The 27,951-nt window shown below is 39.8% G+C and overlaps 1 protein-coding gene across 1 annotated transcript in view; it reads right to left on the minus strand.

Annotated features, from left to right (window-relative positions):
* The window catches only part of PIK3C3 (phosphatidylinositol 3-kinase catalytic subunit type 3), a gene marked incomplete in the record, with an annotated part of 1,653,126 nt that overhangs the window by 242,025 nt on the left and 1,383,150 nt on the right, over positions 1 to 27,951 (minus strand). The window contains 1 exon segment of the mRNA XM_044074431.1: positions 21,862 to 22,030. Within this exon segment, the coding sequence (XP_043930366.1) occupies positions 21,862 to 22,030 (169 nt within the window).

Below are 27,951 nucleotides of genomic sequence, written 5' to 3' on the forward strand. Positions count from 1 at the left end.
AGTGCTTAAACCAGAATTAATACACTTTTAGAATAACAGACACTGAGCCCTCAATCAGCAGTTCCCAACCTAGAAGGATGTAAGCTACCTGTTCTGCCACTACAGTGCAGACCACAAACCCTCTCAGTGCAAAACAACTGGTCCGAAGCCCAAGTGTTTAAACCAAAAGGCTTAGAATGAGTTACACCAAGCAGTAATAAATACAATTGAGTACTTTTAAGATGATGCAAAAGTAAAATAAAGTAGGTAGAAACACAAGCACAGTAAAAGCAGATGAAATTTTATTATTTTTTTTTCTGAACAAGTGCTGAGATCAAAGAAACAGATTTGAGTGCTGAAACTAGAAAACTGGCTAGTTATAAGAAAAAAAAAACTAAGTTAGAAGGCTTCCCTCCAACACAGAAGGGCTTGGGGGCTCAGAAGCCTACAAATAGTCTATACCACTTAACAGGAAAGGCAGGAAACAAGCTTAATTTTTTTTTTCTGTTTCCCAGATGCTCTTTTTGTACACAGTAGGAGTGCCTGAAATCAGAATATGATCTCTCTGCACTCAGTTGAGTGAGCAAATGAGATGGGCCCAGAAGGAGTATCCAAACACAAATTTACAAGAGGGGCGGGCAGTTTCAAGGCCACTAAGATTAACACCAAAACAAAAACAGGCAGGGTGGGTGGGACTAACTGAAGAGCAGAGTCAAAACTTCCAGTTCAGTTAATATTCCTGCCACAGTTAAAATAAATTTAAATACTGTATTTTTTTTTTTAAAAAGTGCAGATAAAGGTACTTAAATTCTCTTATACGTCCAGTTGAATACAGCAAGTTCTTAGCCGGCCAAAGCTGAGTTTTTAAGCAGAAAATATTTCACACTGTACCACTTAAATAGGCAAGGACAGGAAATCAAAGAATGTGGCTACCCCCACACCTGTAATTACTAGCAAATAACAAAATTCAGCAAACATTGACTAACTTCCAGTTCAGTTAATATAACTGAAGAGCAGAGTCAAAACTTCCAGTTCAGTTAATATTCCTGCCACAGTTAAAATCAATTTAAATACTGTATTTTTTAAAAAAAAGTCCAGATAAAGGTACTTAAATTCTCTTATACGTCCAGTTGAATACAGCAAGTTCTTAGCCGGCCAAAGCTGAGGTTTTTAAGCAGAAAATATTTCACACTGTACCACTTAAATAGGCAAGGACAGGAAATCAAAGAATGTGGCTACCCCCACACCTGTAATTACTAGCAAATAACAAAATTCAGCAAACACTGACTAACTTCCAGTTCAGTTAATATAACTGAAGAGCAGAGTCAAAACTTCCAGTTCAGTTAATATTCCTGCCACAGTTAAAATCAATTTAAATACTGTATTTTTTTTAAAAAAAAGTCCAGATAAAGGTACTTAAATTCTCTTATACGTCCAGTTGAATACAGCAAGTTCTTAGCCGGCCAAAGCTGAGGTTTTTAAGCAGAAAATATTTCACACTGTACCACTTAAATAGACAAGGACAGGAAATCAAAGAATGTGGCTACCCCACACCTGTAATTACTAGCAAATAATAAAATTCAGCAAACACTGACTAACTTCCAGTTCAGTTAATATAACTGAAGAGCAGAGTCAAAACTTCCAGTTCAGTTAATATTCCTGCCACAGTTAAAATCAATTTAAATACTGTATTTTTTAAAAAAAAAGTGCAGATAAAGGTACTTAAATTCTCTTATACGTCCAGTTGAATACAGCAAGTTCTTAGCCGGCCAAAGCTGAGTTTTTAAGCAGAAAATATTTCACACTGTACCACTTAAATAGGCAAGGACAGGAAATCAAAGAATGTGGCTACCCCCACACCTGTAATTACTAGCAAATAACAAAATTCAGCAAACACTGACTAACTTCCAGTTCAGTTAATATAACTGAAGAGCAGAGTCAAAACTTCCAGTTCAGTTAATATTCCTGCCACAGTTAAAATCAATTTAAATACTGTATTTTTAAAAAAAAAAAAAAAGTGCAGATAAAGGTACTTAAATTCTCTTATACGTCCAGTTGAATACAGCAAGTTCTTAGGCATGCAATGTAATTAGAGAGAGTTGGGGAAAACTCCATTTTGAAAAGCGGGACAAATTCACACTTACTTGCAAGATGAGTAGTTCAAAAAATGTACTACAACAGGCCACTATCCCTGGCTTTATAGTATTTGCCAGAAAAGGTATTTATCCAGAAAATAAGTGGACTCTTAAACATGCATGCCATGTTGTGTCACAATTACCTCTCTCCTGGGAGAAAAGGAATCCAGCCCATAAAGGTATAGACTGTAGTGTACACAACTACTTCATATATAGGTTCATAGGTGTACAGCAGGCTAGCAATCATGACGGAACTAATAAGCCTAGCAGTGCAACCCACATGTGACCCACAAAACTGATTTATATGGGGGGGGGGTGATTTACTGACTGCCTCAGTCCATCAGCGACATATACGCCAAACCATGGGTGAATCTGCATGCATCTACTAGTCCAAGTTGCGCTTAAATAGGGATAACAGCCAACTCTGCTTCACATGGATGGGGAGCTTGTTCCAGAGAATGAGAATCCTCTGAGAAACATCTCTATCTCCAAAATGTCATATTTATGTAAACAGATGGGTCTATATGACACTGGGTTTGTCCTACTCCACTTTCACATAAAGACGGGTTTCATGAGCGTCTATGAGGTAAATACCTTAACCATTATGACAGCTCCAATGGCAGTAGAGGTTCCTCAGAAATAAACAGCAGTGACAGTTACTAGTCTTACAAAATGAGCTCTGATGACCTTTTTAGATGCTCTAATCACAGTATCATAACAAACCCATATACAACTCAACAATCCAGTTGGAAGCAGACAAGGAAAGGAGATGGATCTTTTGAGTCAGGGCAATGTCTGATACCATGTTTGACCTAAAATAAGCATTTATAGTAACAGGCATACATACATACAAATATTTTAAGCATGGGCTTTAATGCCCTTTCTAGCTTGCCAATACCATAATAAGTGTCCAGGCTGTTCTTAAAAATATCAAAACTAGTACTTGCTTTAATGTAATTTGGTAGTCTGTTCCATGCATCAGATACCTAACAGAGAACCAATTAGTACACTTTTCATTCCTATAGAATCTTCTACATAGGTTGTCTGATGATTCTCTAGTACTTTTTGATAACCCGAAACATTCCCAGAGGTAGTTGTCTCTAAATGCCCTACATATTGACTAAGATTTCCTCTTAGATATCTATGAGAGACACCATACAAGTTCACATATTTTAGTCTTTCATAATAACTTAAATTTTCACATCCATGGATGTCCTTGGTATATTTCCAGTTTACTCATGCTTGTTTTCTTATAGGGTTTCCATATAGTTATTCCATAATCAAGTTTGAGTCTAATGTAACTAACAAACAATGACTTCATCATTTTTGATTTTCTAGACTTTATAAATCTTTTTGTACAACCTATAGTTCTATAACTATCATTAACCAATTGGTTGATATGATCAGAAAAACTCATAGCTGAATCTACCCATATACCCAGGTCCTAAATGAGTTTACAGTCTCAATCACTGTGTGCTGTATTACATATTCACCTTTCAATTTATGTCTCCCAAATCTCACATGCTTAGTTTTTGGTGTATTTATCAGCATACTATTCTCCTGTGCCCAAATGGTCAATTTAGTTAAGTTATTTTGCAGACATGCCTTATCTGTAACACATGTAGGTTTACCCAATTTCAGGTCATCTGCATATAGACAATACAACACCTCAGATGAAAAAGATAATTCTGAAAGATGCAATCTAAACAAATAAAAGCCTAGGATAGAGCCCTGCGGGACATCCTGACTGTAAAACCAAGGATCTCACCTGTCCAGGCACATTATCTTTAGAAAAAGCCATGTAAGGTCTTAAACAACTTGGACTTGTAAACAGCTTCTAGCTGAGGTAATTGGCACCATCTTTCAAGAAATACATTTTAATAGATCTCAAGTGAATTTTAACTGTTTGGATAAAATATGCATATTCCTCATTTGCTGTATGTGTACTAAAGTAAAATGCGGCTAAATACAGTGTAAAATAATGCTGAGTATTCATATAAGTGTGTGTGAGCTTAACATGTTATATGGAGTACATAGCATAGCTCTCAACCTTCTGTCTCCAAAATGAGGAACAATAGCCCGCATAATGTGGAACAAATGGGCAAAATGTGGAACACAAACCTATAGCTTAGTTACAACTTCAACAGGGAAGGTCATACGATAGTTAAAATATGCCGGTTTTATTTATGAAAAACATATTTTAATGAATTAATGATTTATTTCTATTTACCATGGATATCAGTTAAAAAACTGCAAACACTGAATGTGTGACAGACCCTTTCAGTGTGGAACTTTGAGGAACATGAACTTTTTAAGACTCCAAACAAGGTACGTTTCTCCTAATGAGGTACACTTGAGAGGTATGGTGCATAATGTAGATTTTTACTGTTATCTCATGCTAACTTCTTGTGCAAATATTTGTAAAGTGAAGGCTGTATCCTTGGGCTTCCTCTGAAAAGGAGCTTTGCCTATTTAGATTTGCTGGTAATCACAAGCAAGCAAGCAAATCATTTGATAGCTAGCTAGTTAGATAGGTAGGCTGTAACACTGATGCACAGAGAGAGATACAAGGCGGAGCATAAAATAATGGTCAGTCTAGGAGCAAGAACAAAATTCAGAACCACTTTAGGAATCAAAGATTTCTTTAAAGGTTCAAAAGCAACACCCCTTCTAAGAAATATCTTCATGGTAGACTTGTAAGCTAAGAGACAATACCAAGGGAAGCCACAGCAGAGAAAGTACAGTTGTGTGACCATATCCACCATTAACAGTCAATGTTTTAATACAAGGACTACTGCTGCAGCATCATTCATAATGACTGAAAATTAGCCACAGATGGGCATCTGTTCATCTAGCTTTACTTCCAGAGCTCTGGACATCTCCAGAACAGTAATTGGACTTTTACTCATACCAATGGTCTCAACAGAATGTCTGGCAGAAAAAAAGAGAGTCAACAGTCCATGATATTTTCAGTTCTTATTTGTAAAAGGAAGAAAGTCACTAACAAGTGTTCAACAGACCTTGCAAGGAGCTAACATAATCTCATTAAGGTATTTTGCCTTCCTAAAACGGCATGGCACCAAGAACGATAATGGTAAGGTGCCCAATTATGCCAAATTCCTATCCACAGAGATCTACGTAATAGGAAGACAGGGTCCTACGGAGTTAGAGGAAGACAGACACTGTGGCATTGGTTATTATATTTAAACACGTACTGTAATGCTAAATGTGTGTGGAAGATTTTCAGTCCATATATTTCTAGTTAATCACTGTATATTAATCAGATCAGACAATAGTAGTAGAAGTAGCGAACTTAAACTTGTCTTAAGTCAAAACAAAATAAACCAAAACAAAAAATAATAATAGAAAATATATAAATGTACAGCATTACTAAGTATTCAAAAGTAATCCAAGCAAGACAGGCAGTCCGTTTCCAGTCAAAAATCCTTTATTAAGTACACAGACAAGCGATCCACGTAAAACAAAAATAGAGTAATAATTTCCTCACAAGCTTTCTAAATATATATATATACTTTTTATCAGGCATGGGAGTGGTTTATAAAACAAAGTGTTATTGGTACACATGTTAAATTCACATCCCTTCCCCCATCAGTGTGACATTCGAGCTGGTCCTGCCCTGCTTAGTAGCTGTCATAATAATAAATAACCCTTATGTACTTTAAATAAAATTTATAATGATGTGGTACCTCTTATTTAACCAGATTATTAAGTAGATTAATAAATCTGTGATTTTATCCAAGACAATATACTACATGGCTGGAAATGTATCAACCTTAGTTCATTTGGCAATCAAAAAATATATACAAATATATACATATACCTTTCTAAAGATGTCATTAATTTTCCGGTCCCCTACTACACATACTTGTGCCATGGAATGGGTTAACATTCTAGTGGAAAGGGAGAAATTGCTATATATGAAACTTCAGAATGAGCTGCACGAAATGCACTCTAAATTAATGAATGAAGTAGGGGACCGGAAAATTAATGACATCTTTAGGAATCTTAAAGAGAAGTTAAATAAATATGAAAATGAACAGGTCCACCTTAAATCCACTAAAATCAAGAGAGACATTCGTGATTACGCCAATGGGCGTGCCTTTCTGTGGAGGAATAAACAAAGTTTTCGTTTAGGGCAGGCCGAAAAAAGAAATAACAAGAAACAACTTTCTGTTTCCTTTGCTTCGTCTGATGGTGTAGGTTTCACTACTGATTCTGAGGGTGAAATCCGAGTTTCCACCATTACCTGGTGCTCAGGACCCTGAAGCACATCAACAACGTTTTCTTTGCAGTGAAGAGAACACAAAAAGAGGAAACAAGAAGAAAGGAACTGATTTCAGTTCTCCAATGCGTGAGGGACAATTTAAACAAACATTTAAACGGCCCGAGGCGCTTAGACTGGTTTTAATATTAAATTTATCGGTGTGGAATCCATGTTATTTCTTTCATTTTCTTAGTCTTTTTAGACTATTTGTTTGTTGTTTCTGAATGCTGCCCCATGATTTGAGTTTTTAGTAAAAACGGTATCTCTAAGGTTTGATTCAGTGCCAGTCCTGGTGCCACAATGAACATAGTGCAGTAGTAGCAATACAATACAAGTGGTTTAGACTGCTCGCTATTATGTCTTAAAAAACATTCACCAAAACGAATGTCCAAATTTGTTTATAACTGGAAAAGTATATATCCTCTTCTTCCCCAGATACTGAACTAGTGAGTCAACTCTCAGGGGTGTTTTATCAATGACATAGTTTCCTGGGTTGGGTTGAGCCACGGTAGTACAGCGGTAGCGTTGTTGCCTCACAGCAAGAGGTTCTCCTGTTCAATTCTCGGCTGGAGTGCCTTCTGTGTGGAGTTTGCATGTCCTCCCCATGGTTGAGTGACCTCCGAAAGACATGCGTGAATGGGTGTGCCTTCGCTGAAGGTTGGGCGTCGGGCTGGCAACTCGGCACCATAAACATAGACTGCCAATCATTAGCGGACTGGAGTTCCACTGTGGCGACCCCTAACCGGGAAAAGCCGAAAAGACAAAACAAACAAACAATAGCTTCCTGGGTTGGCAGACTTCTCCAAAGATGCTATAATGTATTTTATAGCATTATCGTTTAAGCTGTGTCTTTGGCACTAGTCATTTGTCTGTGTTAGACGTTCCTGTAGAGTGTTTGCTTCTTGGGGGGGGGGGGTTCTATGACTGCTCCCAGCTTGCAATCATCTATAAAACTGGTCAGCCTGAGGCCTTTGACATTGGTTTTGGCTTCCAAGAAGTAGATGCCAAAGAAAATTGGGTCTAGCATGGAGCTCTGAGGGACTGCACTGGTGACAGGCCTCTTTGTGTTGGTTGTCTCACCACTGCTAACCTCCTGGGTTCCATCTGTGATCCAGCTGCTATACAGAGCATTACATAGAGATTATGCCTAATTTTGAGTGCACTCTTAGAAATGCACAACCCTACTGGAAGAATATTATTTTTACAGTCCAGCACTGCTTTTGTCTTTATGAAATTTTCTGCCGCTTTATGGATTTAGTATTCTAGTCAGTATCAGCAGAATATCAGGAACAAAGGAAGAGAGGGGTACTTATAGCAATTGCTAGAGGAGCTCCAATAGTGATAGAAGAGGAAAAAAAATTCATAACTAACTTTAATGAGGACCACAGAACACTTGAACAGCTTATTGAAAAAAAAATGTGTGATTTGTGAAAATCCCACTTTGAGAGAAAAGTTAGGACACAAACCCACTTTTATATTTAGAAGAGATAGGAACTTGAATGAATGTTTGGAACACACATCTAAAGAAAACATGCACCAGGTATGTGTTATGAAGAAATGTGGGTTCTGTTCTTAATGTAAATTCATTCTAATGTATGACAGGTTTCTTATTAAGGGCAATGAATTCAAAGTTAGGTCAAATTTTGACTGTAATTCTATGAGGGTGGTCTAAGCAGTACTATGCCAACAATGCCCATGTTTTTAAACAGGTAAAACTGAGCATAGGTTGAAGGAAATAATTTACAAACACCAGTATAAGAACAAAAGGAACCCTATTAATGCCTTGGCAAGACATGTTTTGGACAACGAAAGTCACACATTTAAGTTCGTAGTTACAGAAGGATTAAAGGAGGGAATGAGGGGAGGTCCACAGGCACAGTTATTGGACGTTGTTGCCTCACAGGAAGAGGTACTTAGATTTGATTCTCGGCTGGGGTGCCTTCTGTGTGGAGTCTGTATGTCCTCCCTGCATCTATGTGGGTTTCCTCTGGGTGCTCTGGTTTCCTCCCATGTTACAAAGAGATGTATCTGGAGATCTGGAGTGTTTCTCCCCAGGCCTCCGCTGAAAATTGGCTTCATTCCAAGTCGGACTTTCCCGGTACACAAATGTTAAATAAATAAAAAAAAAAAAAAATTAAGGGAATTATATTGGCAATTGACTTTGAATGCCCATGGTTGGCCCGGACGTAACGAGTCTTGTTCCACTGCACCCTTGTAGAAATTTAAAGCATTGGCTAGGTACTGAAACAGAGGTAGGGGTGAACAGTACAATAATACTTCTGGCCCCTTAGCTATTGGTCTGCACTTTAAGTACCCTTTTTACATAATAAAGCTATTTATGTGAACTTTATATTTAACACGCATGTTTTCCTCCTATTCAAGCCCCTTCAAGGACATGATGTATGACATACATTTTTAGTTGAATGCCCCTATTGCCCATTACAACTGGCTTTAATATTTTTAACCATCTCATTGTATGCATTGAATGTTGAGTTATTTTTATTTTTAGGTACTAGGTTTTTTTTGGAGCGATCTTTAGGTGTATGATTTTAACATAGTTAAGTTTTACATGGTTAACGGACTACACATTTCTCATTTTAATGTTATTTTTATTTTTTCTCTAAGATTTTTCACAGAAACTAGTATATATAAAAACATAATCTGCTCAATACAAAAAGTTAAAATTTTTTTTAGCTGGCTTGCAAGACTACACACTGTCAAGATGACATGCACTTAAATCTTCCGAAAGTACAGTTGTGTACACTTACCATAAATGTAGATGTTGAGTGTATTCACTGTTGCAGTCATTACATTTGGGTAATCTGCTGGCAGGTTTCCCTCAGTCGGCCTGAATAACAAAGTCTTGAGTCCTGCGTCGGTTGCTGTTTCCTCTTGCATGACGTCAGGTCGTCAGGGGTATAAAACATGCAGCCAACGCCATTTTATTCAGTTTTTCTTGCCCCAGATGTCAGGTGCCCTAAATAAACAGTAATATATGTAAATGCACTTTTAGCAACATAAACTTTACCTTCATCTAAAAGCAAATACACCACAAAGGCTTTAGTATATAGTGAAGGAAAGAAAAGGTATATAAAAGGGGGATGGCGGGTGGGTAACCCAGACTGCAACAGTGAATACACTTGAACATCTACATTTATGGTAAGTGTACACAACTGTACTACGTTCTTCGTGTTTCACTGTTGCAGTCATTACATTTGGGTAGAATCCCAAAGCTATGGATGGGAGGATGGAACTAAACAGCATTAGGAGTGGCTATAAGGCCCTGCAGAACTGCAGTGGCAAAGCCTGCCCTGGATTTGGAGAAGAGAGGCAAATGATAATGCTTTGTGAAGGTATGAACAGAGCTCCAAGGAGCAGCCTCTAGAATGTCTTTGGTTGGAACCCCTCTGAGAAAAGCTGCTGAGGTAGAGGCAGCCCTGGTGGAATGTGACCTGATCCCCTTGGGCACAGGTTTACCATGGTGCAAGTAGCAGAAACGAATGCAGTGGCTTATCTACTTAGAAATAGTCTGCCTTGATATAGCCTTCCCCTCTAACCCTGCAGCAAATGCTACCAGTAGTTGCTCAGACTTTCTTAGAGATTTGGTCCTGTTTAAGTAGAATCTTAGTTGTCTGTGTACGTCCAATGAATGCAGAATCCACTCCCCCTTGTTCTGCGGATTTGGATAAAATGTTGGCAGGTGAATTGTCTGGTTAAGAGCCACACTGGATACCACCTTAGGCATAAAAAGAAGGATTGGTCCTGAGGGACACCCTGTTCGGGTAAAATGTAATAAAAGGCTCCACAGCCATGAGAGCCTGTAGTTCTGAAACCCTTCTTGCTGAAATGACTGCCAAGAGAAAAGCTGTTTTCCAAGATAAAAATTTTATATCCGCAGTAGCTGCTGGTTCAAAAGGAGGCAGGGTGAGTTTTTCCAGCATAAAATTGAGGTCCCATGCAGGAGTTGGTGTTCTTCTGGGAGTTCTTAAATTTTTGGCCCCTCTAAGATACTATTTAAGCAGAGGATGAGAAAAGAGGGGAGGCTCTGTGTTGTAATGAGCCGAGAAGGCAGAGGCAGGGATTTTTATTGAAGAAAAAGATAGGCCCTTGTCAAGCATCTCAGTCAAATATTGTAAAATCTGAGGAATATTGGGCTTTGCTGTGTCTGTTCCTTGTGCTTGGTTCCAAGCACAGAATCTCTTCCATTTATCAGCATAAAATTTTCTAGTACTAGGCCTTCTGGCTTCCAAAATGACATCCATCACAGATTTACTGAGAGGTGGTGTTTGAATAATTAAATGATCAGCCATGCTGCAAGATTCAGAGTTTGGAACTGAGTGTGCAGAATTTGATTGTTCTGCTGAGACAGTAGATGAGGTATTTGAGGCAAGTACCAAGGAGGAAGTTGAGACATATTCCTTAGAAGTGGGTACAAGCGCTGGTGAGGCCAGTCCGGAGCAACTAGGAACCTTTTTTTGTTTTTCCTGTCTGACTTTTAGTAAGACCTTGGAGAGAAGAGGCAGAGGGGGAAAGGCATAGACTGACAGGTGTTTCCAACTGAAGGATAGGGAATCCACTTTCCATGCTTTTTTGTGATGAGTTCTTGTGCAGAATTTGTCCAACTGATAATTTTGGGGAGAGGCAAATAGATCTATGTCTGGGCTCCCCCATTTCTGTGTTAACATGCTGAAGATTTGTGGATCCAGTTTCCATTTGTGCGGGTCCATAACATTTCTGCTTAGGTCGTCTGCCAGAATATTTTGTTTTCCTAGCAGGACTTGAGCTTGAAGATGTATTTGGTAAGTCAAAGCTGTGCTCCACAATGCCATAGCTAGTCTGCAAAGGGGGTAGGAATGTGTATCCCCTGCTTTTGTACCACATAACCGTGGTGTTGTCCATCTTTATCAGTAGTTGTCCTGGATGAAGTAAGTCCTTGAAGGCTGTCAGAGCATTCTGAACAGCTAGCATCTCTTTCTGGTTGATATGCAGATGCATTTGTTTTGGGCTCCATTTTCCCTGAATGCATCTCCCCGCCAGGTGGGCCCCCCCAAGCATAGTCTGATGCGTCTGTAGTTAGGGTTAGGGTGGCAGGGAGTAGAGTGAATGACAGTCCCTTGTTTTGTTGACATTTCTCTGTCCACCAAAGAAACTCCTGTTGTAGGCAGGGAATGAGAGGAATCATTGTTTCCAGACTGCAACAATGTTGACTCCATAAGCTTTTTAGGTACCATTGAAGTTTCCTCATATGCAGTCTCGCATATGGAATTAGAATAATGCAGGATGCCATGAACCCCAAAGCCTGCAGAATTTGTCTTTCAGATAACTGGGTTTTTGTTGCCATTTCTTTGAAGTATGTTGTCAGTTGCCTTTGTTTGTCATAAGGTAAACCATCTGGGCAGTTGTATTCAAGCTGGCACCCAGGAATGTAATTATTTGAGAGGGTACCAGTTGGGATTTCTTTTCGTTTATTGTGTACCCTAGGCATGTTAGAAGCCTTTTTACAAACGGCAGATGATGAAGAAGAGTGTCCTTGTCCTCTGCTTGAATGAGACAGTTGTCTAGATAAGGATAAATTTGTATGTTTCTTTGTCTGCAGAATGCAATTACTGGTGCCAGGCACTTTGTAAAGACCCTGGGCACAGTAGATAAGCTAACGGGCAGTGCAGAGAATTGGTAATGCAAAAACCTGCCTTGAAGCGGAGGTATCTTCTGCATGATTCCCTTATTAGGATATGCAGGTATGCCTCTTTTAAGTCTAGAGTCACTAACCAATCATTCCTGCCCAGCATAGGCAGTAGCTGTTGTAAAGTCAGCATTTTGAATTTTGGAATGTCCAGGAACGTGTTCAAAATCGGTAAGTCCAGTATTGGACGCCAAGAATTGTCTTTTCTGGGTACCAGGAAAAGTCTTGAATAAAAACCTTGTCCTTTTTCCTTTTCTGGTACTGGTTGAATAGCCCCCATATCCATGAGGGACATAACTTGTTTCTGAGCCTCTGCCCACTGATTTTGTGGCAGATCTGGCCATCCATTTGGAATTGGCAAGGTATGGAAATGAAATCTGTACCCCTGGGATACTATGCTTAATAACCACTAGTCCTGGGTAATTAACTGCCAATTTTGAGCATGAAGTGCTAGTTTCCCCCCCGAGAGGGCTGCCAAAAGATAAGTGCTTGGTGATGGTAGAGGAATGTCATTGAGACTGCTTACTGTAGGGTTGTGCTTTGTTTCCCCCAGATTTGGAGGTGGAGGCACCCCATTGCTTTGACCTGTAAGAACCCTGTGATTGGTATCTGGAGCCTTTTAAGCACCTGGATTTGCCTTGAGTGGCTCTGTTGGACACAGGAAAGGACCATTTTTAGTAGGCCAGTGCCTACTGAACCCGGGTGGCTGCACTTGCAAGAAATCTTTTACAGTTAGCATAGATTTAGCTTTGTCTTCCATTTTCTTTAAAACCTCTTCTGCCTTAATACCAAACAGAGTATCATGCTGCAAGGGGGCATCCAACAATTTAGCTTTAACATGATCAGGCAGATTTTGCTCCTTGAGCCAGGCATGCCTTCCAATCACAGATCCGGTAACTGCGGCCCTGCAAGAGGCCTCCAAGGAATCAAAACCACACTGCAAAGTATGCTTTCCAACCTGTTCTGCTGAATGCAATAATTCCTGTAACTCTATTTTCCACACAATCAGAAATCAACATCATTTTCTGTTTCAGTAAGCCCATAACATGCTGCTGATATTTAAGCATATGAAACTGGCAGTTTAAGGCCCTGATTGCCAAGGTAGCAGACGTATAAACCTTCTTTCCCCATCTATCCAGCGCCATGGAATCTCTATCAGAGGGGGTAGGATTTTTGGCTGTAGAGGCCTTTACACCCTTGGAACCCTGTGAAATAGTCTCAGGATCAGCAGCAGGATTTTTGAATACAAAATTGTGGGAGTCAAGAACCCTGTAATACTTGTCTGGCTTACTAGGAGCCGGAGGTAGGGAGTCAGGAGCCATGCTTGATTCCAAAAACACATCATCAACAATGTCTAATACAGGAGGTATTGCCAAAGGCCTATGCTGAGATAGAAGGAAGTCCCTAAGCCTCTTTTTTGATCCAGAGAAGTCCTGACTCTCCCAGTGAAATTGTTCCCTTAAAGTATGCAAAGTCTCTCCAAAAGAGTAATCCTCAGGAGGAGATGCAGATGGGATAGATTCCTCTGCATCAGAATCCTCATAGGGTGGAATAGACAATTCCTGATCAGAAGAAATGGAAACCTGATCTGAAGATTCATAATCAGTGCCTTTCCTAGGCCTCTTAGCGGGGGGGGGGGGGGTTGGGAACCCCTGACCAAGGTAATAAAGTCCTCAGCCATTTTGATCATCTGTTTTTTAGACATAGGGGCCTGAGCACGTGGCTCATGCGTCGGTTTTTTAGACACAGCAGATGTTTTTGACCTTGTTTTTGAGGCTGGCGTCGGTTTAATATAAAAATGTTGAGGCCTGAAAACACCCTCAGAAGTCGGTGCCTGCTCAGTGGCTACGGACCAATCCAAGGGAGAGACATCCGCGGGTTCAATACTCTGAGAATCTCGTGGCATACCGACTCCGACTGGGTCTCGGTAGAGGCCTGCGACTCAAAAGTAGTGGGTATCAGTGCCAGCGAACCGGCGACTGGCTTAGGAGAAGCTTCGTCATCGGTTTTGGACCTTGACGGTCTGTCTCTGTCTTTTTCTTTGCGTTTTTTGTGAACTCCGGTAGTTGGATTGCTAACTGACGACATTTCAGGATAATTAAATCTTGATCCAAAATATTTAGAAGCAAAAATATACCGACGCTTAATAGTGCGTTGGTTAAATCTAGCACAAAACCGACAGCAAGGCACGTTATGATCTGGGTCTAGGCAAGGAATACAGTACAAATGAAAATCCTTATGGGGTATTTGCTTTCCACAAGTAATGCAATTATTAACTTTTACTGACATCGGTAAGGAGCAAGAAAAAGTTTCCCCAATGGGGTACTTCGCTTTAGTTTGAGGACTTCAGTTCTGAAACTCGAATGCGAAAATTTCAGGAGTCGGCCGACTGGCACTTGCGAACTGCTTCTGCTTCGGGCACCGTGCGGCAAGAAAGACTGAATAAAATGGCGTCGGCTGCATGTTTTATACCCCTGATGACCTGACGTCATGGAAGAGGAGACAGCAACCGATGCAGGACCCAAGACTTTGTTATTCAGGCCGAATGAGGGCAACCTACCAGCAGATTACCCAAATGTAATGACTGCAACAGTGAAACACGAAGAACATCACTAGATGGCATTGTGATACTACATTGCCTAGGAATGCTTGGAGACACTCCCTCTTGAAACATCAAAGGAAGCGTCATTGTTCATGGATGTGTGCATAAACATTTTGTAGCTTAACTGTTTTTATATTCTGATGAAGTTCCAATAAGGGACAAAAGTGCTTAATATATATATATGTATATATATATATATATATATATATATATATATATATATATATATATATGTAATTTTTTTGTTTTGGTCTTAAGTGGTTTATCAAATAAAACAGTCGATGCTCATGACCTTCTGCTTTGGATTCGTTTTGGTTTTGGAGCTTTTGGATTTTGTGATTTACCTTTTCAAGTGACCATCCTGATTCCTGTGATTCTTACTTCCAAGCTCATACATTACTAGGAAGGACTGGACATCTGAGCAAGTGTGAAAGTACCACTTGCACACCTAACCCAGACGTCTAGTTGGTACACGTAATTAATTTTGCCAAACTCAGGTACCATCCCATGTGCATACCTATTCCTACTCCTTGCTATAACTTTAAAAAACAGTACCAAGCAGCAAACATTTAAAGGCCATTAATACAAACTTAACCCCTGGTCAGAAGTCCATCATGATGCATTTTGCTAAAGTTAAGCAGCCAAAAGTAATCAAAACAAATGACGTTAAATGGTGTGTTCTCTCCTGCTGTCTGCTAAGAATTATGTAACAATATGTGACCAGGTATGGTGTGCATTGTGGAGGGAAAAGTCTAAACCACTGTGCTGACATCTTAAGTGTGATCTGCTTTTGGCTGTCACGTGTGTGTGCTTTTCACTGTTGTTTACTATATTACACCTGCATTTTAGGATGACTGCTGGAAGCAAGTTAATCAGTTGGCAGTTTCACTTCTGGGAAGTGCCCAAGCCCTGTTTTTCACTTGTGGTACATTTGTATGAAAAAGGTGTGAAGACTAGGGCACTCACTGGGGTGCACAGTTTCACATTCTAGGCATGTATCCCCAGTGTAGTGCCACCTATGAGCATACCTAGCCCATCCATACTTTTCCCAGTAATCATGCATCTTTCAATGTATTTCACCAATCTTCTTCACTCTCCGTTCAATGTGGTGAAATCTACCTCCAAACTGTATGCTTGCCCCCCTTATCCCTACCCTTCTTCTCCCATAAACTTATTCACCTACTTTCCTTCTTTGCTTTTCTCAGCCTATTTACCCAGTGACTACCATTATTTATCCATGAAAATTAGGTATTTTCCATTCTCCATCCTCTCTGCATGTTTGAAACCTTTATTTATCTATCTTTATCCTCTTCTCTCTCTATATAAAAGCATGTCACACAAAGTCTATTTCTCTTTGACCTTTTTATCTTTGTGATATCATGGTATACACATTCCTAAATTTAATAGGTATGGCTCCACCACCATTCTCACAACTTTAAAGGCCTTTGACACTGCCTGCTTTAATCATCACCTCATCTAAATGTCTACTCCTTACTTCCACTATACTGGGGAAAATTTGTAATCCTAGGTAATTTGCTAGCTGTTCCTCGCTCCTCCTACCAGTGATTTTGATGGGCGGTATATTACACCTGACTTTCTACCAAAAAAGAACATACTATAGCCTTAGGAATCTGCAAAACCCTCATCCATAACAATCAGCATACAACCATATGCAAATAAATGAAAAGGACTCCTACCCTCATTTTCTTTGTCTTGCATTAATACTTTTCTAAACCTTTCAAACTTTTTTTCAGATTTTCAGCCCATTTCTATATCTCTATCCTGGGAAGAGGTTTACTACTGAAATTCCGAATCAGCTTTGGTTGACCATTTCAAATGTTGAACCAAAATGCTGAATTCGTAATTCGAATAGTAAACCAAAGCAAAAATGAATACATCGACCTCCATGGTTCGATGTATTCGACATAGCAGGAGGTGACGTCACTCACCTCCTGCTATACACAGTAATGTACTACTGAACTCTACAATCAACGGTATGTTAATTTCACTATTTTGCAGGGGGGGGGCTACGCCCCATGCACCCCCACACCCCCTGCAAATTAAATATACCAACTCCGAGATCGCACTACAGTGAGGAAATGGACTAATTCCCTGTTCCTCACTGAAGCGCGACCGCCCTTCACAGTCTCGGTATGTCGCTTGCCAAAAGGTCGAATACACCATCCAACACAATTAAACCAGGCTGACCTCTGTTGGTTCAATTTCCTGCCCCTTGTACACCGTGATTTAGTACATCGGCCGTTCGACTGACTGCTATTTGGGTAAGTCATAGTAAACTTAGGAAAGATTATAGAAAAATGACTTTACTTGCGACTCACTCAATATATCAACCAATACCACATTCTCTCTCAAAAGCAGCATGGCTTTTGGTCTGGTCGCAGTCCACCCAGAATTATCTGGTCACTCAGTGACAACATACTTCTTGGAATGGACAAAGGCATAATTACTTGAGCAATTTTTATTGACCTAACAAGAGTGTTTGATCTTGTCAATCACTCAATTTTTCTAGACTATCCCATCTCACTGAAATAAGCATTAGTGATGATACCCACCAGGATAAAAAACATTCTGAAAATAAACAAAAAACTAAGAGGACAAATAAAGTCTATCAAAGCCAAATCTGAGTCAAGCTGGACCTCCCAGGCCAAGGACAACCACAAAGCATTATTTAGCTATGTCTGCAACCTCAAAGGGAATACACAATTGTGTGCACAGCTCATTGTAAATGGAGACACCTATACTGAGCCAGATGATACAGCAAACCTCCTGGCTGACAAATTCAGCTCCAACTTTACCCCTCTCTTCCCCTCAACCTTCTCTCAGGAAATATCAAATATAACTTCCCCTACAATCACAAGGGAACAGGTGCTTAATGCTCTTAGACCAAGAACACTGCATCAATGGGCTCAGACAATATCCCAGGATGCCTTCTGAACAGCATGAAACATGACCTAGCAGGGCCTCTGGAATTACTATTTAACTGTAGCCTCCAAACAGGCTTTGTGTTGCATAAATGCAGAAAGGCAACAGTCATCCCTCTGCACAAAAGTGGGCCATCTACAGACCCTGGAAACTACACACACATAAAAGTCTCACTAGTCTTATATGTAAAGCCATGGAAAGAATTATCATGGAGAAGATCAATAAAGATATAGTAAACCTCCAGACAGTGGACCCAGCCCAGTTTGGTTTTGTCAAGGGCAGATCATGCCTACTCAACCTGGTGGACTTCTTGCAGAAGGTCACCAAAGCAAAGGATGAGGGCAAAATCGTTCACAGTGCCTACCTTGACCTGGCCAAGGCATTTGGCACAATACCCCACTCTGGCATTGTTGACAAACTCAAGAGGTTAGGTACAAACCTGTATGTCATCCAGTGGACAGCCAAATGGCTCACAGACAGGACCCAGGAAGAGGCCAGTCACAAGAAGAGTCCCTGACGGATCAGTCCTCAGACTGCCCCTTTTTGGCATTTACTTCTCAGAAGCCAAGGCCAATGTCAGTGGTCTCTGGCTGATAAATTTGCAAATGATTGCAAATTAGGAGCTGTCATTGCATCTCACACTGACACAAATGTTCTCCAGGAGGGGCTGACACAGACAAACAACTGGTGTCAGAGGCATGGAGACTAAAACTAAATGCCAAGAAATGCATAACAGTATCCTTCAGGAAGTCATCCATCCCTGGTAACTGTCATACTGACAACATGCCCCTTAGAGTTGACCCAGTAGTCAGGGACTTAGGGGCACACATAGATAGTAATCTAGTCTTTGATCATCACGTGTCTACAGTGGTGAGGAAATCACTCTATGTTGCGCAACATAAACAAAGTTATGGCATCTAAGTCCAAGGAAATCTTTGTTCCATTGTATTTGGCATTCATCAGATGTATCATTAAGTACAATGCCCCCTTTGGTATGTACCTAACCAGACATATTCAACAACTGGAATGTCCACAGAGGTTTCTCAACAAAAGAATATAGAGTATAACTAAAATGTTCCGTGCAGACCGCCTCAAGGCCCTCTCCCTGTATTCTGTCTCCTACAGGTGAGGGGAAATCTATGGCTGGCATACAGGGCACTGTCAGACCCCACTCTGATGGACCTCCTGCATATCCACAAAACAAACAGCACCAGAATTACCCGTTCTAAAGACTTAAGCCTTGCCTGTGATATAAATAGGACCTGCTGGAGAGACAGGTATGTATCCCAGAGACTACCACGTCTATGGAACAGGCTCCCCATCCATGTGAAGCAGAGTTCCTCCCTAACACAATTCAAGTGCAACTTGAACAACTGGATGGGAAACCGGAAATTCATCCGTGGTTTGGCACCTATGTCTCTAGTGGACACTGCAACCTGTAAAGGGTTCATCCCCAGGCCCATGCTTACACTTATCAGGGGTATCAGAACTTGTCAGAGATTTGGGATGCATGGCTAGGCTTAAAAAAGCATTAGCCTAGTAAACACCTATGAACCTATACACTGCGCTGGTTCAGAAACTACCTCTCTAACCATCATTTCTCAGTGAAGGTCAATTCATCAACCTTTTCCTTTCCTATTTTTGGCTACCAGGATGTCCCCTTTTCTATCCAGATCCTGTACAAATGCCATAAGGATGGGCATCCATTCAGTGTGTCACAAACGCCATATGCAGAATCATCATTCTCTCCCCAAGAAATGCATACGATTGCAAAACTGTTGAGAAAGGAAACTGGCTAACTGTGAAACAACATGATGACTTTCTACTTACCTCTCAGTGACAAACTTATCAAGAATGCCCCCCATAGTAGCATCCAGTCTACTCAGAGATGCACCAACATACAACCTTAGAAATTTACCATTCATGTCCTAACCGCCAAACCCCCTAAACAAGGCTTCACTGCAAAGAACATGCTTTCTCAGTCCTTGGCCCCAAACTCTGGGACTCTCACCCTTCTTTTCATAAAGATTATTCCTCTTAGCCATTCTTCTGATCAGAAAAAAAATGCACATTTCAAGACTCTAAGAAAATACTACCTCTGTCTCTCTCTGGTCATATAAGTTAACCTCTTCCTACCTTTCTTCCCTGGACATAGGTTGTTCTGACTCTATTTCTGATTGTGATTCTTTCAGCATGACATCTTTGATTTTCACACTGTACAAAATGCAGGTAGTGCTGCGGTAGCGTTGTCGCAATAAGACGTTGTCCTGTTCGATTCTCAGCTAAAACGTCTTCTGTGTGGAGACATGCGTGAATGGGCGTACCTTCGTTGAAGGTTGTGCGTCAGAGCCGGCAACTCGGTACGTAAAAATCTACTGCCAATCATTAGCGGACCGGAATTCCGCTGTGGCGACCCCTAACCGGGAAAAGCCAAAAGACACAACAACAACAAAATGCAGGTATATATTGTATTCTGTAAGTCATTTGGGATATAATGGTATTTATCTATTGTTTTTATAACCTCAAGCCAACTATAATATTCACTTTGTATATAACATATATAAATATTGCATTTTATAATTCAATCTATATATAATATCATGTATCTGTTGTGTTTACCCCAGGCTGACACTGAAATAGGGATCAGTGTTGTACCCAAATTAACAGATTCAAAACAAAATAACATACATAAATAAATAAAATAAACCCTCATTGTCAGCAGGTCCATTACCGCAAAAATTAGCAGGAATGAAATGTTTGCTTTTCCCTTTGATCCACCCTTACCCTGACAGATACTACTCCATTCACCACCCTAAAGCTTACCACTGCATAAATCACGCTCACTCTACTAATAAAAGCACATCCAAGCTCACCTTCCTCAACTTTCCCTCATTGCCTTACAGTTCCACTTTTCCATATCAAATGCTTTCTTATGTCAAATAAACTCACTGACACAAATAGTTCTCTGTCTTTTTTGCCCATGCTAGAAAACCAGTCAACCCACTCCAGTCATCTGCGGCAGACCTACCATTAATAAAACAAACATGCCCCTCTTCTATTAAGTACACCACTTCCATCTCTAATGTCTCTTGCAAAAACTTTAGCATCTGCATTTAATAATGATAAAGGACACAACGTTTTATGATCTTCTGGATCACTTTTCTGTTTGAGAAGTACAATGACATACTGCATTGCTGGTGTCAGACCATTTCCTTTCATTGTTTACTGCATCAGACACTTCTAGTCTTACAAAAGTTAAATAGGAAGCTGTCTGTGCTGACCCCACACTGGGTAACAGACAGATATCACCTATCCTACCACAATTCTTTCCTTCAAGTTATTCTATCACTCAGTATTGGATGTACACAATTCTTTAACGAGGTCTTTAAGTATACTCTTCTTTCTACAACTGTACACATACACACACACACACACACACACATATATATATATATATATATATATATATATATATATATATATATATATATATAAAATATCCATTTAATTTATGCTTGAACACTATATATATATATATATATATATATATATATATATAAAATATCCATTTAATTTATGCTTGAACACTATATATATATATATATATATATATATATATATATATATATACATATATAAATAAAATCTCCATTTAATTTATGCTTGAACACTATCACTTTATTATGTCTGTTGAGTTTTTATTCTGACAAACTAATGTGATGTTTTCATATTTGCGTTTGAATGTTATGACTTTCTGTTAACCACAGGTATCTGGGGCTTTTCTCCCTGGGCCTCTGCTGAAAATGGGTACCTCATGACCCAGTCAGACTTTCCTGATAAACAATCAATGGTGGCTGAGGAAATCAAACCCTGGACTAAATGAAGTAGTTCATTAACAAACAGCTGATAGAAATAATCCTCTCCACCAGCACCCTACATTGCTGCAAACTTTTTTTTTAATAAATATAATAAAATTATATTATTAAACTTACTAAAAAATACAGATCTATTTAGGTGGAAAGCACAAGAGAATGTGCATGTGAAACTCAACTACATTCATTCCTCAACAACAAACGCTGTGTGCAATAATGACTGCGGAGAATCAGGGCAATTTTACTAAATACCTGCAGTGTATGCTCATGTTAACTGAATAGCAAATACAAAGGTTTAAAGTGAGGATAAGCATCACACGCTACAGAAAGCCAAGCCACGCAGAAAGTTACTTGTTACTTACCGGCGCAGATGCAGAAACGCAGTATAGCACTGCTTGCGAAACTCCTGGTACTGCTCACTCTGTGTACCACCCATCCCCTCCACCATCTCTTTACTTAGTTTCATTGGGGGTGGTAAGGGTTTGGGGTCACGTCCAAGGATGTATCCAAAATCAATGTGAAACAGTTTACCTAAATAAAATGGAAAAGAGCTCAGTTCAAAACATATTTAGACAACTAAGAAACAGACAATGCTTAAAGATAAGGCTACCAAAGTGAATAAGATGTCAAGGTTTTAGACCAAAATTATTTATCCATTTTTTTCTTAAATGTCACAGTGTGTTCTAATATCAACTCTCCCAGTTCAACTGAAAGACTATGAAAAACAGAGGGGGTCTAACTTCACATGACAATGGAGACTAACACATTTAAAATTGTTAGCTTGTGAAAAACTTGTATCTACCACCAATGGAGAACAGGATACCATGTTCACAGAACAGCCATTTTAAATTAATTACTGTCAAATTATCAAATCAGCAACTTAAACAAAGGCATACCTCTCAAATGTCCAGATTTCCCCTTATATTTTTAGTCTGTTACTCATAAAATCTGTAGTTTTATGGCAAATCACTGAGTAATGAAATCACTAAATAATGACATACATTTGAGTTTCAAACATCATATGAGTCAGTAAATGTATACTAATACAAATTCTGTTAGTCTATCAACTTTCTTAGTTTACAAGAGTAGTATTTAAAATCTGTCTCTATTTTTGGGCCTTTGTCCCCTCATTATTTTAGGCTATGCCCATATTTCTTGAACTAAGAGTCTGAGAGGTATGCTTACAGGGATATTCCCACTTAGCCTCAAAATCAGTCTAAATTAAAAGCTGGCAAGCACAGTCAACTGCTTAAAAACAGAGAATTCTCTCCTTCGGGTCTCAAAAAGATGCTGTTAACTTGGTTTGTGTTACAAACCATACAACGTTCAGAAATCAGCTTTACTTAGGCAAACAGCACCCTCTGCTGTTTCTCTTTTCTTTTTTTTTTAATATCTGGATAGAATCTTTACGACCAATGAGCTCTGCAATGTTATTTGTTATTAATTGACTTTAGGACAGCTTACAAATTCAGAATAGTTTGTCAAAAATAGTACAGTAGAGAACACCGATAATTCTAACAGAAAGGAAAATTTAACAGTTTAGTTTCAACTCATAACTCAGAAAATAGAGACAAAGGTCTCAGAAGTGTCTCTCCCTGCTTTATGAGAGACAGAGAGAGAATGGACATGACTACTGCCTTGACGAACTCCTACAGTAAGGCACGAGGAAAAGAAAAGCAGTTAAAAGACGAATGCAGTTTTTGCTGCCAGTGCTAAATACATTACATGGCGTCAGTTGAAGTGGTGAGAAGAAATTTTAATATGTAATGTTACAAAGACTACTTCTGATATCAGATGTGAAATCTTAATATGGGATGCAAATGCAACAAAAAATGAGCCGTTTACATATAAAAACTAGCAACTAAATCCAATGCATCATCAGCTTCATTATCTGGATATACAGTATGCCATGGTAATGTTCGAGACCAGTAACTTACGACTAACATTTGCAAAGATCTTCCATGAAAATACAGTTAGTAAACTCATGTATGCAAACTTCAGTGCATGTGAAGCTTTGCTATGCCTTCGTTGTCACAAAAGCCCATTTTGCCATTTTGCCATGAGGCAGGCTGTAGGAAGTATACCATTCACATAAAGGAAAAGAGAAAGTAGTTTTGTGTACACTTACTATAAAATGTAGATGTTCGAGTGTATTCACCGTTCCAGTCCTGACTTGTGGGATTTTCTGACGTGTAAACCCTTGGCTGGCCCATCTACCAAAGTAAAAATCTCCCTCCTCCTTAGGCTGCCAGATGTCCTACCTGACATCAGTATGCTTAGGTATACAGGGAGCCAGTCAGTGCAAAGATATCAGACGTCATGGAAGAAGGGACAGCAACCGACGCAGAACCCAAGACCAGGCTGACTGAGGGCAACCTGCCAGCAGATTACCCAAATGTAATGACTGCAACAGTGAAACACGAAGAACATCCTATCCCTCCAGCATGATTTGTTCATTGTGATGACAAGGTTTAGATCCCTGGAGCGTGTGGCTCTGAGGGATTGGGATTTCCTTAAGTGTAGCATGTCCAACAGCTCTGGGTTTGACATGGCCTTGTATGTTAAGCAGAGATCGCCTCTGAGTAGATGATATGCGACAGAGTACAGCTGGAGTTTTTTTAGATGGGTCAGCACAGGGCATCTGCTTTAGGTCTGTGATTCTTTTAGTGGTAGTAGAAAAGGCTGATAAGTGGTAGTGTTTGGTAAAGGTATGCACAGCTGACCAGGTAGCAGCTTCCAAAATGTCTTTGGTGGAGACTCCCTTTTGTAAGGCGGCAGAGGTAGCAGTGGCCTTAGGAGAGTGAGTCCTGGCAGCTTTAGGTGGTGTTTTACCATGATGGCTGTAGCAAAAGGAAATACAGTAAAATAGCTACTTGGAAATAGCATGTTTGGAAACTGGCTTCCCTTCAGAGCCAGTGGCAAAGGACACAAAGATTTGGTCTGATTTTCTGAAAAATTTAGTTCTGTCAAGATAGCAATGGATTTGTCTATCCACATTCAAGGAATGAAGGATTCTCTCCCCCTGATTCTGAGGATTGGGGAATAAGATGGGCAGGTTATTTAAGGATGTGTCTGTGACCACCTTGGGGATAAAGGATGGGTTAGTCCTGAGGGACACTCTGTATGGATGGGATTATGAGAAATAGTTCCACTACCATGAGAGCTTGCAGCTCAGAGACCCTCCAAGCTGAGATGATAGCCAGTAAAAGGGCAGTCTTCCAAGTTAAAATTTTAGATCAGCAAAAGCTACTGGTTCAAAGAGGGGTAGGGTTATTTTTTCCAGAACAAAATTGAGGCCCCATGGAGGTGTGGGTTGCCTCTTGAGGAGTCTGATGTAGATACATCCCCTAGAAAACTGTTTCAGTGGGGGGGGGGTGTACGTGAAAAGATAGGAGGAAGAACACAGATGTTGGCTGAAACGGCAGAGGTATGAATTTTGATGGAAGAAAAGGATAGGCCTTTGTCAACCAGGGTAGCTAGGTACTCTAAAACAGCAGAGATGCTGGCTGAATTAGGATTGAGGCCTTTCTGCTGGCACCATATGGAGAATCTTTTCCACTTGGATGAATATGATTTCCTAGTACCAGTTCTTCTGGCCTCTTTGAGAATGTATTAAACTTGTTTGCTTAGGGCATGCTTGGAGGTGGATGCTGGTGCATTACCCAGGCTGAGAGACTGAGAGTCTGCAGATCGGGATGCACAAACCTCTCCTTGTCCTGAGTAAGAAGGTCCATTCTCTGAGGTAACTGCAGGGCCAGTGTTAGGATTCTGGGGGCTCCTAGCAAGAGTCAAATTGGGGACCCAAAGATGCTTTGAGTCTATCACCCTGTCACTGCCACCCCTACTAAGTAACCCTTTAGTTCATGCTGCAAATTTTTAGGAGTAGTACACACAGACTGACCTCTGGCTACAAAGCACTTACCAACACTTTGTTGGCCCATCTCACAAAGGGATATTCACAGTTACTGGCATTTAGTTGCAACAATGATATATTACAATAACTCTATGTACAGGACTGAACTTACATGAAATTGCTGCCTACGCACTGCCTTCAGTTTCAGAACACACACACACACACACACACACACACACACACACACACACACACACACACACTTTCCATACCATATACATTATTTTTTCTTCTTCTTCTCACATTGTGTCTTGCTGTTCAGCTTTATTAAGAAGGCATGACTTTCTATGTACTCTGATGTGCATTATAAAGGTTTTTTTCCCTTCTGAAATGACCTTTTCGTCCAATTATGGCTTGAACAGAAATTATGATTAAGGAAAGATATTCAACATGGTTCAGCTTTAGTTTTTTTGTATCCTTTCTATGCATCTTCCCTCTTTGAGTACTGGAAAAAGACAAAGCAGCAATAACTATTTAGGAAATAACTCAATTAATATGGTGCCCTCAGAAGCTACAGGGGTTACAGATTCTCTGGGATGCATTTTAGAGCATTTCCCAACCTTTTAATCCAACAGTGGTCCAAATAAAAATCATGAGTAAAGAAAGAATTTCAGCCTTATTTTTATTTATCTCAAGGGAGACCTAAGATGTGCCCAAGGCTTAACGTTCAAAGCTGACAAAACAGAAGCTGACATTACACTAACAAGACAATTGCTATGATGACACACAGGTCCTACCTGGGAATACAGCCCCCCCCCCCCCAAAAAAAGGCAGTTACAGCCTGTGCTTCCCTTAGATTGAGATGAAAGCAGAGTTTCAAATATCCACAGTCGTGTATTTCAAGTGACTGCTGACAGATATATGCGTAGCATTCCTCCTCACCCCAACCCCCAAAGGCAGTCATCTGTATACGTGCCTGATGTGTGATTGTGAGAAACGTGAAAAACATAATGATTATAGTAATATATTCTACTTTGTTGAGTTCTGACAGTACACTGCTGCTACACAAGCTACAGCAACCTTTTTTGTACACCTCTGGGGTCTGTGACAAAAGTAAAAGAAACAATAACTACACTGTCCCCAGCCCAATACAAGCTATAATGACCTCCTGTGCACACCTCTAGAAGTTTGCCTGTGATAAAAATTAAAGCAGCAATAACTACACAAATCCCAGCACCCCCCATAACCTACATCAATTTTCTGTAAACACACATCTTAGCAGGGCCAGTTTTAGAATGGGTGAGGTTGAGAGCAGAGCCCATTATCAGCTTTATCCTGAAAAAGTCATATCACAACCCTGTTCATGTTAAAGAATGTAATAAAAAAATTAATACATTTTTCATTCCCCAACCAGTAATAGCTTTTGTGGGCCACCCCACAATCAAGGATGATTAACGGGGCCTTTCTGCATCCATTTATACAAACTGGAGAGTGGGAGGCCACCAGATTCCTAGAAGATCTAAGTGTCTGAATGTTCCATGATGTATTTTGTGTCTTACTTTTGAAATGTAATTACTTTGTATCTGCATTTTTACTTATACCCAGAAGAATAATGCATGTGTGTCTGCATTATTGGGTGTGTGCACATATAAAAATCTGTGATATCTTTTACATTCACACACACACACACACACACACACACACACACACACACACACACACACACACACACACACACACACGCATAAGCCATAACAATACTATTTTTTTATACATTTCACAAATAGCAATACTTTGTGCAACACTGGTAATGGCACACCAGATCAGTGACTGCTGTTTAGCAGTTTTCAAACAGCAGCAGCAGCACAGTTAAGTCACAATGCATCACTGTCCCTGATTTTACAGACCTTCCCTGATTTTTTCCTAATAATTTTGCTCTGTCCTTCATAAAAAGTTTGACTTGCTAGTAGATTATTCAGGACTACAGACAGTCAATAAACTCAGACATCAGAGTTTTATACTTTTTATTGTTGATGTAAAATATGTTATTCTATTAACTTTTAAGTGAATTACAGCAATACTTAAAACATGTTCCTGATTCTGAGCCTTTATTCTGCTATTATTTTTAGCATTGTGCAGAATTCTTCTGCAATGAAGTTGAACACTATAGCATCCGATGTTCTGCCAGTATTTATAAAACTCCCTGAAGCAGAAAACCATCCTTGAAGATCAAAAGCATCAGTTCTTCTTAAAATCCAAGATATGCACTGAGATCAGTCACAGTGGGCTGCTGACCTGTCTACTGCTTACCTTGTTCATGTTCATTATCAACTTTATCCTTAAAGGGTCATGTCACAGCCCTGTTAAGGAAAAAGAGCATAATCAGGAAATTAGTAAATTTTTTCTCCTCATTTTTTCCACAAACAGCAGCAGCTTTTGTGGGGCCCAAGGATGATTAAGGGAGCCCTGCAGCCACAGGTATTGCAGGTACCTAAAGATGGCTATATTCTTAATTTTAGTGGAGAGACCGTCTTCCAGCAGGGTTTAACTATGCTAGGGGCACTATGTCAGTGTTAAAATATTTAACAGAAATGTGAAG

The sequence above is a fragment of the Protopterus annectens genome, chromosome 6.part0, assembly GCF_019279795.1.
Source record: "Protopterus annectens isolate FY-2018-M chromosome 6.part0, PAN1.0, whole genome shotgun sequence".
Lineage (NCBI taxonomy): Eukaryota > Metazoa > Chordata > Ceratodontiformes > Protopteridae > Protopterus > Protopterus annectens.